We start from the raw sequence: 16156 nt of genomic DNA on the forward strand, positions 1-16156 counted from the left end.
AAAACCTTATTGACCGTCTGCACTGTTTTGGCTGCTACAGAAATGGATCGACTTTGTTGCGAATCAATTGGAAATTTGGTCCTCATGGACTACAATATCGTACCGCTAGGTCATTGCTTTCTGCAAATGGTCCAATTTTTGTCCATTGCAGTCCAGCCCGAAATATGAATTTGGCCGTAAGGTATCAGCTCACAGTAGACGATGCACTGTTAATCCCACAAAACAAATAGCAAATCCCTACTGACCTGTTACGATTCGAAATTGAAAACTTGCTGCTGATGAACCACAGTACCTAAGCTATTTTCCAAATTCCTCTCCTGGCCAAATTCTTCTGCAATTAACCAAAGCTGGACGCTACTGGGTAACGTCTTCTTTCGACTAAGTCTAAGAAGTTCCCAACTCATCCGAATTAAGAGTTTGATCACAGGGATAGTTCAAACTTAGTAGATAGCTATCGGTTATTCACACCGAAAACATAGCGAAATTTTTCTGGCCGTCCATGCTGGCTTAGCCGCTTCAGAAGTAGGTAGATTTTGTTGATATTGGAAATTGGAAACTGGTACAGACCGAAATTCCTCTCCTAATTGACAAAATCTAATCCATTTGACCGATTCTGGCTATATCCGGGCGACTGTTTTCTTCAGAAGATCTACTTGTTGTCCAGGGCTCATCCGAATTAAGAGTTTAGCCGTAGGAGAACAGTTCACTGTAGATGATTCTCTATTAATCCCACCAAAAACATATTTAAAAGTCTATCTGCCTGTCAGTCCTGGTTTCTGAAATGCAACGATTTTATTGTGATTGGAAATAAGAAACTCGGTACTTGAGGTATTTTTGCGTTAACTTGTGTGCCATCCATGCATCGAGCTTCCTTTTGCATGACAAAAGCTTTTGGAAAATGAAGTCAATGCAAGCAATTTTTGGCCAGCCGTGGTCTGCTACTGAGGTGCTCTTCTTCTTCTTAATTGGCGTAGAAACCGCTTAAGCGATTATAGCCGAGTTAACAACAGCGCGCCAGTCGTTTCTTCTTCTCGGTACGTGGCGCCAATTGGATATTCCAAGCGAAGCCAGGTCCTCTCCACTTGGTCCTTCCAACGGAGTGGAGGTCTTCCTCTTCCTCTGCTTCCCCCGGCGGGTACTGCGTCGAATATTTTCAGAGCTGGAGTGTTTTCGTCCATCCGGACAACATGACCTAGCCAGCGTAGCCGCTGTCTTTTAATTCGCTGAACTATGTCGATGTCGTCGTATATCTCGTACAGCTCATCGTTCCATCGAATGCGGTATTCGCCGAGGCCAACGCGCAAGGGACCATAAATCTTTCGCAGAACTTTTCTCTCGAAAGCTCGCAACGTCGACTCATCCGTTGTTGACATCGTCCAAGACTCTGCAGCAGGACGGGAATTATGAGTGACTTATAGAGTTTGGTTTTTGTTTGTCGAGAGAGGACTTTGCTTCTCAATTGCCTACTCAGTCCGAAGTAGCACCTGTTGGCAAGAGTTATCCTGCGTTGGATTTCTAGGCTGACATTGTTGGTGGTGTTTACGCTGGTTCCAAGATAGACGAAATTATCTACGACTTCAAAGTTATGACTGTCAACAGTGACGTGAAGTCGCGAATGCGACGACTGTTTGTTTGATGACAGGAGATATTTCGTCTTGCCCTCGTTCACTGCCAGACCCATTTTCTGTGCTTCCTTGTCCAGCCTGGAGAAAGCAGAACTAACGGCGTGGGTGTTGAGGCCGATGATATCAATATCATAGGCATACGCCAACAGCTGTACACTCTTATAGAAGATGGTACCTTCTCTATTTAGTTCTGCGGCTCGAACTATTTTCTCCAAAAGCAGGTTGAAAAAGTCGCACGATAGGGAATCGCCTTGTCTGAAACCTCGTTTGGTATCGAACGGCTCGGAGAGGTCCTTCCCGATCCTGACGGAGCTTTTGATGTTACTCAACGTCAGTTTACACAGCCGTATTAGTTTTGCAGGGATACCAAATTCAGACATCGCGGCATAAAGGCATTTTTTCGTGCTGTCGAAAGCAGCTTTGAAATCGACGAAGATGGTGTGTGTCGATTCTCCTTTCACGGGTCTTTTCCAAGATTTGACATGGTGAATATCTGATCAGTTGCTGGTTTGCCAGGTCTGAAGCCACACTGATAAGGTCCAATCAGTTTGTTGACGGTGGGCTTTAATCTTTCACACAATACGCTCGATAGAACCTTATGTGCTCACTTATTTTTAATATGTATGATGGCAAACCTTCAAGGTTCAGAGAGCACGGGAGTTAGCCAAACCATAGTTCATAGTTCTGTCTAGACTTGTAGCTCTAGTTGGTGCTTTGGCTTACATACCCTTTGAGGTATTATCAAAGTTTTACTGCTTGCATTTATTTCACTATTTCATACTTAGTTCACTCAAGCTTACTAAAACTAGAATGAAGTGCTCTCGGGAGTAGACGGTTATCAAAAACATTATTAAGAAAATGATGATTTTAACCGTTAACAGAGTATCCACAGTCTAGCCAAGCTAGAACATAAATCTTCTCCGTGGTCATAACTAGATACAGACAGATTTTACTAACCTTTCCTTGGTGATATGAGAACTTGAGCTTAAAGATCTCAAAACTAAAGGAAATAATCTCAAAACTCCGCGGTATGTTTGTCTTATAAAAAAGTTCTCCAAAACTATATCGCACTAATATTAAATGCGACTGATATTGATAACCATAATTCCCTACTCCTTGGCTACAATACTAATTCCGTTTCTTGTCTTCTTCAAAGTCCGCATAACTTTATCTAAGTTTTTGCCCAGTTACACTTTTATACAGCTCTTTTTGCTTTCTATTACAAATCACCCACAGCATGAACTTTTTCTCGCTGTCCTGTCTGCCGTTTTCTTTTTCAGCTCTTCCTTCACTTCGGCTTTTAATCAGTGTAACAAATTTGCGCTACTACAACTTTAACTTTTACGACTCAACTTTTTTTTTTCTCAACGCAACGCAAGGCGTCGCACTCGCCATAAGCTGATTCACTTTATACTCGGCTCGCTGCCTCCGCGCTTATCACTATGCAGCACATCAATTTATCCTTTCATGCAAATTAATAGCAACGACTGTCTTATCAAATGCCTGTACTATTCAGTCCACCGAGCGGCGACCCACTGGCTAACTCACAGCTGTGGCGATAATGAAGCTGACGTCTTCAGCTTGCTTGTCTTTCTCGTTTTCTTTGCTCAAGCGCCTTGTGCCATGTTGCAACATTTCGTAATCCGTCACTGAGATTTTTGCGCGCATTTGCATTCAATTTGATATGCTTTCGTTTCTTATTGCTTTAATTTTGTACCGTTTTACATAATATCTTTATTTGCATTGAGTAGGAGATTGGCGAGATTTGGTACACCACGGATGGCCGCAATAGAGGAGTGTAAGAATTTCTTGAATCGATTTAAGAGTATAAAAGTTTGAGGTATATATGTAAGAACAAAGGATACACTTACCCCATTGTAGGAGACACTGGAAGAGTTATCTTAAGTGAGGCTACAGAGTCTATCGAAATTCTCCTCAAACCCAGACTTCCCAAAGAATACATGGACTTCATAACGGTACTACTTTTGGTATCGCAAAGGACCAAATTTATCTATGCGTGCCTCATTAGCCTAACAGACTAACCTAACCTAACCCAAGCGTCTGTTTAGCACCGTCCATATCCCAGAGTATTTCCAATTTTTCTTTCGTAGTCCTCAAGGAATAAACATAGTTATCGGATCGAGATTTTTATCGAAATTTGTTTGCCTAAATTTCACATCGAACGACCTCTATGAGCCTCGACGGAATACCGACCATTAGACTCACTCTCTATTTGTATACATTGCTGGCGAGTGAAATATTACCAACTGTCTTAGTACCAAGTTCCTTTTTTATACCTTCCTTAAATCCGAACTACAACCTATAATGAAAAACATCTCCTAAAAATAAAAATGTCGGTATATATGTGATGGTAGAAAGTAAGAAGCTATGGTCTGTAAAATAATGCAATGAAACCCAATATCGGCCAGTTTAGATACTAAGCAAACCGAACTTTTAAAATTTTTTTGAAGTACCATAATTCTTTCATCGACCACCAAAGAAAAAGGGAAATCAATACCATATATAGAACACATCAGAGCTAAGATAGTGAACGACAATACACCATCCAATTGATTCCATCATTATGTATTGACCAACAGCGTAAAATCCACATAATTCGTAAATAAGATGGACCGATTTTTTTTTCGGTTTGTGTCATGGTTGATAGCAGAGACATACACCATACATTATCCTCCAACCTATTGTAATGAAAGACTGAGGAAATCCGCATATTCGAAGCAAAAAATCGACCCGGCTTGGATTGGCTTAGTTCAATGTTAAACGCAAAGACATACTATATATACATACATACTACATATTATCATCCAACCTTATATTATGAAAAACGAGGAGAAGTCCTCATATTCGGAACGAAAAATCAACGCCTCTTGGATCGGTTGGAATCACTGCTGATAGCGGAGACTTATACCATCCATTTCCACCGATCTTGTATTATGAATGACGAGGAGAAATCCTTATATTCGGAGCGAAAAATCGACCCGGCTTGGATCCGTTGGAATCACTGCTGATAGCGGAGACTTATACCATATATTATCCACCAACCATATATTATGAAGACAGTGGAATATCCTTATATTCGCAATGCAGAAGTTAGCGAAAAATCGACCGGACTTGGCTCGGTTTGGCTTGCTGTTAATAACAAAGACATCTCTTGTAAAACACATAAACTTATGACATTCAAAATACCGTTTCTTTAAGATTGGGCTTGATTGCATTTCAAATTCGTTTCTAGAAGTTGGACGGTATCAGGTTATTAGCTGATTTTGCTTACTATTACCATACTACAGTGAAATGAAATGATGGAAATACAGAGTAATTTGGACGAGGCAGTTATCCCATTTCATATCACTGTAGTACAAAGTACCCAAAATACCAGGTATGGTTAACTACTCGCTTTCACAGACAGCCAAACATCTGGAACTTAATTATTCTTGTGATTCTGATCATAGCTCAATATGGAACTATTATATTATAAATCAGTCTCAAACTACTTTAGTTGAAAGCGACAAGTTCGAAGCATAGAGTTCACAGTCAGTCAAAGCTCGTGGATTAATTTTCAGTCAGTCAGTGAAGTCAGTCAACTGTCAATATTTTACCAGATCGAAGCAGGGATATTGTTCTGATTATTTAACCTACAGTCTTCCTCATGTGCTACCTTTTCTCAGGTTAAAGAGGACCTAGAGAGTTCAGTACTCAATAATCTTCTATAAAAATTTAAGACTTCTTGAAACTTTATGACAATTTTTGATTTTTCAGTAGAGCAGATTTTTATAGCTTTCCAGAACTCTAAAGATTTTTAAATTAATATCAACTTCTAATAAATTTTTCTTCCACCTAATTTGGAACTACAATAAAATAAATTCTATCTAAAGATGCACTTTCACTGCTTATATGAATTTAAAATTTTGTCTTTATTTTATTTATATTTTTTAATTACTAAATCCATTTTCTAGTTACCGTTCATTTACTTCCTTATTTCCTTTTTACACAAAGTTTGTTGCAACTGCAAACTTGATAACTTAAATGGTGCATCCCATGGAGCTTTTTTTGAAAGATTTATAATCCTTTGGCAGCGGAGCCAAAAGCTGCAAATTGCATTTTATACATTTTTGTGGCCGAATATTGGAAAATGTCTCTTAACATTTATTTATAACTAAACAATAACAATAAACAATTGGAACAAAAATGTCATAAATAAGACAACTAAATAATTACAATAACAACTGCCGCCTGCAGAGTTGCAATTTAAATCCAAAACGAAAAAAAAAACATCGTAAGAAATTGTGTGGTCATCTTCGTAAGCAGTAAAAAATGCTTAAACAAGACTACAGCTTGGCGTCTGAGCATTTGTGGTGACTGTATATAAATTAGGCCATAGACACAGAAGGCTGCTTGGCGACGACACTGAACTCTTGCATCCACTTATTTTTATATTTTTTGGACATTTGATGCAACTAAGTTGGCAAGTGGTTAAGCGGCTTTTGCTTTTTTTTTATTTTATGCAAAGTCTAGTAAAAATAAATCTTTTATTTTTGATTTAAATTGAAGTTTTGTTTGACTTAGTTAGTGTGAGCCGATTAAGGTCAAATATGCTCAATTTTTTCGATAACTTGTGGTTATTTTGTAGATAATTTGAACATGTCACACTCATAGAAACGATAGAAACAATCGTCCCTATTCGCACACAGAACAGTCGTACTTTTCGCAAAGAAAATCATTCGACATAGACAACTACAAGTGGTGATCACCAGTTCCGAATTATAAAGTGGAGACGGACAAGCAAGAACCCCCCAACCCAGTTTACAGAGCTTCTGGCGAGTAACTAACATTGTTTTCGGGCTGGCGTTGTCCTGTTGGAAGGCAATTCTTATATTACAACCTCATGCTGGCTGCTGCTGAGCTCTTCTTTTCTTAATACCAAATCCAATTATGCGATCCCAGTCCACGTAGATGAAAACTAGAGCCTTGAGGCTGCTTCTGCAAATTGCTGGGCAATCTAGAATCAGATGTTCTGGAGTTTCCTGTTCCATGTCTCAAAACCGGCAGCATACGCAAGAGACAATGCCCATGTTAGGCAAGTGCCTCCTGAGCCTGCAGTGCCCTATACAGAGCGCGACAAGGCGCCAAAATTTGTCTCGGGGGAGTTTCATTATTTCCTTAAACCTTTCAAAGTTGTACCCTCCCAGAAGTAGCTTCTGCCATTATACTGGACGCTGCCGCAAAGCGGGTAGTTTATTTTGCGGTCTCACAATGCCTAATCCAATGACTTACGGTGCTTTAGAGCCGTCAGTGTACCACTGGATAGTGCTGTCCCTCAGTAGTAGGTCGAACGTGGAATTGTTTCATTCGTCGTACTACCGAGAGTAACTATGAACTTTTTTTTCAGTGTAATAGTGCTGTAGGTTAACCCTCGATTTGCTAAGAAAGGCCAGTGGTTTTTTACTTTCCTCCTATCGGGACCTTTATTTGTTTATTCGCTATCTGTTTTATCACTCTGGTGCAGCGGTGTGAGCTCCAGCATGACTTCTAGTGCTACGGTTGGACAATTCCGCATTGCTGCTGAAGCGCAGATGCACAGCCTTTGCAGCCTTCGTAGCCGATAGTTGAAGGCCTACCAAGACTGCGTTGTTCGATGACCTTGCATCCCATGCTCCATAAGTGACAATAGACCTTCCGAACATGGCCATATTATGATCTTGGTTTGCAGCCCCAGGATCTATCGGCTTGGCGATTGCATATCATGAGTGCTTTGATAGCTTTGGACAGTGTTAAATCCACTTGCCTACTCCAGTGTTAGGTTGAGCCTAATGTGAAGCCGAGGAATTCGAGATCTTTAGAAACTTCCAACTGCCTGCCACCGAGTGTTAGAGTCATCAAGCCCGGGAGAGATCTTGGCTTTGTAAAAGGGACAAGGGCTGCTTTTGACGGGTTAAGGTTTAAACCTACCGTATTGTACGATTCCTTTGCTAGACTTAACACCCTTTGAACTATGTCGTTATGTTAAGTTCTCATATTGGCCTCGAATCCCATTGTTATGGAGTAACTCATTCTACTACTAACTCCTTATTAGAACAAACCGGTTTTTTACTCAGTCAAATTAAACCTAAAGTTCTACTGAAATATCCTATCTTAAAGTTCAACAGCCTTCACAAATAACATATTTCAAATGTCATCCATTCGTTATGTCCACGAGCCAATGCGCTCGTTTTAATCAACAAAAATCCCATATATCATCTTACTTTTTGCTTATTCGTACTATATATTTTTTTATTTTCCACAACACACGCGCGTACGCTCGGTCATTGGACCACTTATGTTATTGATTTATATGCTAAAACTAACATCCGCCAAATATAAATCTATTACAACAATACTCGTAAATATATGGAATATTACTTGAACTTTATTGCTGACTGCAACAAATTCTTTTTATTTATCTACTCGCCACTATTACTTACACTGACACTCGTTTCTGTTTTGCTCTTTTCGCACTTCCTTTTGGCAGCACTGCAATGGACCTAAAAACCGGTGGACTACTCGTGCCGCCAACTGTTAAGAACTCAAGCTGCTCGCATCCACGTTACACCAGCCACAATTTCATTGCACACATCGGCATTGCGGAGACCATCGAGGCGGTGCTCATACTCATATTGACGCTGGGCGTGATTGGTGCCAATGCGCTGGTCATATTTGTAATAAACAATCGTCGCTATTCGCCCTATATACATCAGCAGGTGAGTGAGTGAACGAGTGTTGAACTATGTATTTATAGAGAGGATAACAGCGACTGGTAGTAGGTAGACAAATTCGATTGAGTGGGCGGGAGGTATAGTTAAAAATCAGATAAAATTATGACAGGCGAGAGTTGGAGATTTATGGTTGGTTAGTTAAGATTTGAGCTTTTAAAAATTTAGAAGAAAATATTTGTTCATAAATCTTAACATAATCTATTTAAAGCTCCAAATTGCTGTATTAACTGAGAGGAGTTAGCGTGAGCGAGTTAACATGAGCTAATACTAAAATGATGCTGAGTCCTTATGGCAATATGATAAACATACATTCTCTTGTACCTTTAAGATATGCTCAACTTTTAGGAAACCTTGACTATTGGAAAAAGTACCTCTGCTTAGATTACTTTATACTCTATTAGAGTTTTGCTTGAATCAAAGATCTCTCACTTCTTCATAGAGTTGTAAAGCTCTGTATTTCTCTCGCTTTGTTCAAAAGCCTATAAAATTAGGTCATTTATAGTCGACATTTGTAGTCATTTACCATTTACTTTGGTTTGGGTTTGAATAATGGCTTTCCATTTTTCTAATTTCTCATTTGAGTAATGTATTCTTGTTTCAAAGAGTTTTGTGGTCCTTCTTTGGTGGCAACTGTGGTACTTTTCCCTTCTCTTTGTTTTGCTGGTGGCGCTTGCGTGCCCGGAATTTCCCTTGAGTATATTTTCTCTAGTTTTGTCGAGTTGTTTTGGAGTGATGGTGAGTGTAGAGGATCTAAGTATCCTATTAATTCTAAGGAAACGGTCCCGTATTACTCGTCTTGGCCATTTTTATTCTGTTGTTCTTTCAGTTGTTTCTTCTGTAGGTGTTTTTGTTCTTGCTGCGGTGTATTCATTATTGTTGTAATGAGTCTCCGCTTCAATCTGTTATATATCCGCACGTTGTAACAGTTACCCTTTATGAGCCCCGTGGTTATCTATGCAAGCAGGGAGGCCATGCCCGAGTTGACACAAGTCATTATGCTCATCTCAACTGAACCTGTACGGCCAAAAAACTAAGGCGACGTGCATTGAACTTATGTGAAGACCTGCCATGGTTTTAATGAGACCGAGGTGAGAACAGTATTAGCCTGCCAGCCCATGATAGAATACTGCCCTCACCAGCCCTTTGTCAAACTAATCCGTTCAGGATTTCTAGTACTCCATAATCAGAATCTTACTGACCTCGATTCTGATGGGCGCTTGCCCAGGGTTTTCATCGACGTCTGTGCACTTTTGGTGCTGCCCGTTGTATTGTTCCCTCGTCGCCTTATTGCCTCCCTCACGTGGGTTGGTTCTTCCTCCGTACAACCTCAGTGACGGCATCTTTTCACCTGTTCGCCGCAGGTTCTTGGGCGCATGAGACGTTTTGTACTAAGACCTCTTCTCCTGCGGTTCTTGGTCGGGCGCTGTGTATTACTATTCGCAGCTAACCTACATAGCTGCCTGAACTCAGCCTTTCTCTGAGAACTCTTTATTATATTAATTCCGACGGACACAGTTTTCACGTAAACCGTTTGTATTCCCATATGAGATTACTTTAAATGGAATAGCTTTAAGTACTAAGTAAAGCTTGATATCGACATCATTCTAGTTACAATCCAGTGACGCATCCACAAGGGGTTCTGGGTGGCAAACAACCCCCTAATAAAATCAGATATTTTAACTCAAATTCTAAAAAATTTACCAAATAGCATGAATATTAAAAATATGTTGGTTGGAAAGAGTTTACAAAGTCACATGAATATCAAAAATGTTTTGGAAAGCAAGATACCCACTAAGCCCTTCCCCTCTCCAAAAAAAATGCTGGTGCCGTCACTGATTTAATCTAAAACATTTCGAAACTCAGCTTCTTAATCATGTCTGATATCCTTAAGAAGATCTACTATTTATGTATTCCTGTATGGGAGATCTTATCCAGAATTAGACTTTCAAGCAATCAATTAGATCATTCAATATTTTTTCCTTCGCTTCACGGACTCGTTCACGGACCCGTTCCAATGACGGCATGATCTACGTAACCATAAGAGACAAAAACTTGGACAGAAACAAATAGTAATAAATTCAGAGACACTGCACAAAGCTATTAGGAGCATGTATATTACAAAAATAGAAAATAATAGCTACAATAACAACAATAACAAAAGCTATAGCACAAAATATTTCGCTGAAAACAAGACCGCCGTAGCGAAAATATTAAAATTAACGATAATCTGCATAAATATTGTTCTATGTGATCGACGAATACACATATAAATAGTGAATTAATATAGAAAATATTATACACTGAACAGGATATATTAACTGTGGCTCGGAGTTTTAAACAAGCAGCAGTAAACGTCCGAGACCCCACAAAGTATACATATAAACATATATATTTCTAACAGTTTTTGAGATATGGAGTTGAAATTTTACACTAGTCCTTTGCTTGCCAAGTAGCTGCTCAGATGTCGGAAAAGTCTTGATTGGATAACTATAACATATAGCTGCCGTACAAATTGAACGATTAAAATTAAGTCCTTGTATGGAAAATTTTTTTCATTGATGTGATATCTTCCCGAAATTTGGCACAGATAAATCTTCAAAGGAGCAATATAATATCTGTAGAAATTGTTCAGATCGCACTACTATAGCGTATAGCTGCCATACAAACTGAACGATCAAAATTAAGTCCCTGCATGGAAAGCTTTTTTAATTGAAGAGATATCTTTATGAAATTTGACACAGGTACATATCCAAAGCAACGATGTAGTCTCTGTAGAAATTTTTCAGATCGCACTACTATATCGTATAGCTGCCATACAAACTGAACGATCAAAACTAAGACTCTGTATGGAAAGCTTTTTTTAATTGATGAGATATCTTCCCGAAATTTGGCACAAATAAATCTTTGAAGCAATAATACAATCCCCGAAAAAAATCTTGAGATCGGCTTACTATAATACATAGCTGCCATACAAACTGAACGATCAAAATTAAATCCTTGTATGGAAAGCGTTTTTATTTGATGAGATATCTTCATGAAATTTTGCACAGAAAAATCTCCAAAGCAACGGTACAAGCTCCGAAAGAATTGTTGAGATCGGCTTACTATAGCATATAGCTGTCATACAAACTATTTGAAAGGTATTCTATCTTCAATGAAATGAATGACTTTTTCTTGCTTGATAGTTATATTTAGTATTTCAATTTCATTACAACAACAACCACTTCATGTTACAAAATATATTTGAAAAATATTTTTTCATGAAATTCATCGATTTTCTCATTTACCAGCATTGTGCTGTCGCTGCTGTTATACTCATGGCAATATAAATATACATACATACACATACACACGTGCTCACTAACTTTTCCTGTGTTTTGTTCTTCTCCACTTGCAGCCGCGTTATCTGCTCACCTCTCTGGCTTTAAATGACCTCACCATTGGACTGCTTATCACACCGTTTGGACTGTTGCCAGCGCTCTTCCATTGTTGGCCGTACGGCGAGATATTTTGCCAAATACAGGTAAGCGTTGGCGTATGAGCAACATGAAGTATACAAAACAAGAAAAAAGTAGTAGACGAAGAAGAAGAAGAAGCACAAGTAGATGTTGAAAAATTAAACTGAAGACGCACACACAAACACCATACAACACCAAAAATAATACCAACAACAGCAATAACAACACTAACAACAACAACACCAAGACAAGCATTAAAAGATAAACTGTGCGAGCTTACAAGCATTTATTTATTTATTCATTTATGTGCAGTTGCATGTTTTGTTGTTGTTGTTGTTATTGTGAGTTGTTGCTACACGTGTAGTACATGCCGTTCTAAGTAGAGTGGGCATTGCGGCGAAAGCGGCAGCAACAAACATATATAATAGCAACAACTATGTATAATAGTAAAACAACAACAACAAAATGCAAGAAAACTTTGAGGCGACTTAAGTGGCTGATAATGCCAAACAAAATACATACAAATAACGGCATTTTCGTGCGCTGTCTGTCGGCCAAGAATTGATAGTGACCGAGGAGCGAGGGTGCGCTTGTGTTAGTGTGAATGCATGTAGGTGAATATGTGTGTGTTGGTGCGTCAGTGAAATTCGAAAAGTGCAGTGCTGTGCGAAAATAGTTTTTCACTTTCTCTACAAATTTGCACAGCTGCCAAATTGCTCGAAATTCCTGGAGAAAAGCATTTTGCGGCGGCGTGTTGTGCTGAGTGTTCTATTTTCGGGTTTGTTTATATTTATACCCCGAACAGGATAAACTGAGTTTGTCAGGTTGTTTTTAGGAACCAAAATGAAGCAATGGAGACTTTATAAATATATATATGATAAACACATATACATACATATGTATATAATGATCAACTATTCAAGCTGAGTCAATTTAGCCTAGTCCGTCGGTATGTATGCTAAGTACCCTCTCTTATGATATCGCTCTGAAACTTTGCAAACAGTATTTTCTGTCCAAGCAGCTTCTCATATATCATAACCATTGATATCGGTTCACTCTGGCATATAGCTGCCATACAAACTGAATGATCGAAATTAACTTCTTATATGAAAAACTCTTCTATTTGATTAGGTATCTTCACAAAATTTGGCACAGCTTATTTTCTAAAATTATGCTACCATCTCCTAAGAAATTATTTAGATCGGATCACTCTAGCATATAGCTGTCATACAAACTGAAGACCAAAATTAAGTTCTTATATGAAAAACTATGCTATTTGCTGAGATATCTCCACGAAATTTTGCACAGCTTACTTTTTAAGACAATGCTACCATATCTGAAAAAATTATTTAGATCGGATTACTCTAGCATATAGCTGTCATACAAACTGAACGATCAGAGTAGAGTTTTTATATGAAAAACGACCCTATTTGATGATATATCTCTACTAAATTTGGCACAGCTTATTTTCGAAAGTATTGCTACCATATCTGGAAAAAACGTTCAGATCAGATCACTATAGCTTATAGCTGCCATACAAACTGAACGATCAAAATTAAGTTCTTATAAGAAAAGCTTTACTATTTCAAGAGATATCTACACGAAATTCAGCACAGCTTATTTTCTAAAATTATGCTACCATATCTGAAAAAATTTCTTGGATCGGATCAATATAACATATAGCTGCCATACAAACTGAACGATCAAAGTTGAGTTTTTATATGAAAAACTATGCCATTTGATAAGATATCTTCACAAAATCTGCCATAAATTATTTTGTACTTCATTTGTGAAAGGTATTCTGGCTTCCCCGCAGCAAAAGTTAAGAGTTTTCTTGTTTTCTTTTCTTTCCTGTCTTAGAAATCTGTGTAATCGATTAAGTGGAAGTTAAGTGGAAAGAAACAGAGATTACTTTGTTGTTCTTGTTGTTGTTGTTAGTTTTCCAGTAAAGCATTGTGCGTGAAAATTTGTTTTGTTAAAATTTAGCTGCTTGCTTGCGTTGCCACAGTGTTGCAAGTAATAAATTTTGCTTGCAATAATAAATGATCGAACAACATGCTATTGAGTTTTTAGAGTTCGGAAATTAAATGAACGCTCATTTATATGTACATATATATGTATATATACATATCTGCAATCAGGCGCGGATCCAGAGTAGAATTGTGGGGTGAAACTATAAAATTTTACACTTGGAACTCAAAGTCCTTTTCTTTGCAAATACATATGACTTATGATGAATGTATAATTTTGAACCTGGGTTATGCCGAGCATCTGCCTACACGCATATAAAGCATTGCTGGCCTTCCTCAATATTTCTTTCACATTGTGCTTCCACAGCAGTTTGCTGTCCAATACTACACCAAGGTACTTGCTGCGGCCCTTGAAAGAGTTGCGTCACATGCATAGAAGGGAACTTCCATAGAGGTATTGTGGGCTTTCTTATAAACACAAGCAGAACCGTTTTCTCTAGATTCAACCCCAGACCCGCTTGCTATGTCCAACTCGGGACTGTGGTGGTGGTCATAATACTGCTAGTGGTCTGTAGAGACCCACCAGTCCGATCTTAGGGGTTTTGCCGTCCAAACAGTTTATAAATCAGTAATGTCCAGAGAAGCGGACATAGCTTTACACTTTGCGGAGTACCTCTATAGGCTTCCTTGGTCATTCTAGCCTTACTCCATACTGCTCTTATACTTCAGAGATCAAGAGGCTTCTGATACAGCGTTGTATAATGGGATTAACATCTATTGACTGCATACTGTTCTGAATAGATTCCGTAGAGGCGTTGTTGAATGCTCCAGAAATGACCAAGAATGCTCCAAGAGCATATTCCTTATATTCTACAGCCCTTTCTATATTAAATATATATGTATTAAAAATGAAATTATAAAATAAAAATAAAAATGTATAATACCATCGTCTGAATTAATAATAATATTTTTTTCTAAAAGGATTAAAAATCTAATGTTTATACAAAAAATATTAATAAAAAATTTCGTCGCTCTGTGTTTAGTATTGACCATATTCAAAGCCATTTAAGGTATTAAGGCACATTATTAAGTACTTAATTCAGTTGAAATTCGAATCGAGTATTCCTGTGATGTGGAATTTTGCCCAAAGTTGGACGGTGCCACGCCCATTGTACAACTTTTACAACGATTCCTATGATGCCTTTAAGTACCATCTTTCTTGATGATGTTGATTAAATGTTTCTAGATTAGTAGATTTTTCGACGTAACCGTTATATGGGGAGTGGGCGTGGTTATCATCCTCTTTAACCCTACTTTACACTGTCTGATTGGTGCTGGAAGAATATCTTCTGATGAAGTTTTATTGATATAGCTTCAGTGTTTAGTGCGCTGTATATTTTGAGACTTTTAGTGGTGGGGTTACCACCACTTTTTAATTTAAACTAAACCATATATGTATGTATACGCCCTTTTCTGCTTCTATGCCGGACTCGATGCCTAGAGCCTTTTAACGACGATTTTGTTTGTCAAAAATGCTGCTTGAATGCAACAAAAAGTAGTGGTTTTTGTATCAGATTATGGCTGGCAATGAACAATTATTTACTATGATAACTTTAAACACAAAAAATCTTGTATGAAACCTGGCCAATCAGCGAAATCATCGACAAAGCTGAATATACCAGATGCCATGGTAATACTCTGTATTTGGCGGGATCACAAAGGCGTGAAGTATTATAAGCTTCTAAAATTGGGAGAAACCACTAATGGGGAACGCAACTGACAACAAATCAACAAATTGAAGCGAGCGATTGCCTCCAGAGACTCAGAATTTATAACCAGACAGAGGCGATTCATTTCTGACCTGACTACGCTTGGCCTTATGTTACAAGGCCAATCAAATACTACATGGTCCGGCTTTCGAAGTGTAACCAACTTCACACCGTTCGCGCAGCTGTCGCCCTAGAATCAGCTGTTTATAAATTTGCCGAATGACAGTTCGGAGTATTGTTCACAAGTGTAACAAAGCGTTTTGCCAAAAGTGAAAGCAAAAAAAGTGATCAGCGATGGAATTCAAAAGTAATGGCTTTATATTTAGCTGGAAAATTACAGCCAGCAATTGTTCGTGAGCTCAAACACCTTAATTTGAATAAAGTTTTTGTTTATCGCACCATCTCTCGTTACAATGATACTGGTAGCATCGCAAAACGCCATGGAGGTGGTCATCAAAAGACTGCAACGTCACGTGAGATGGTTCGGAAAGTGAAGAAGCGACTTGAGTGAAATCCACGACGAAGTGCCAATCAAATGGCTAAAGAACTGAAAATATTCGACCG

At 38.4% G+C, this 16156-nt stretch overlaps 1 protein-coding gene across 3 annotated transcripts in view; it reads left to right on the forward strand.

The window, feature by feature from the left end:
• The window catches only part of LOC126756675 (uncharacterized), a 382720-nt gene that overhangs the window by 318123 nt on the left and 48441 nt on the right, over positions 1-16156 (forward strand). For all 3 annotated transcript variants that reach the window (XR_007666623.1, XM_050469912.1, XM_050469914.1), the window contains exons 3-4: positions 8152-8380; positions 11793-11918. Coding sequence is in view for 2 of the 3 variants with exons in the window: in XM_050469912.1 (XP_050325869.1) it covers positions 8159-8380; positions 11793-11918 (348 nt within the window). In the remaining variant the exon portion in view is untranslated. The remainder of the gene's footprint in view (positions 1-8151; positions 8381-11792; positions 11919-16156) is intronic.

This window comes from Bactrocera neohumeralis, chromosome 4 (genome assembly GCF_024586455.1).
Source record: "Bactrocera neohumeralis isolate Rockhampton chromosome 4, APGP_CSIRO_Bneo_wtdbg2-racon-allhic-juicebox.fasta_v2, whole genome shotgun sequence".
NCBI classification, from domain to species: Eukaryota; Metazoa; Arthropoda; class Insecta; order Diptera; family Tephritidae; genus Bactrocera; species Bactrocera neohumeralis.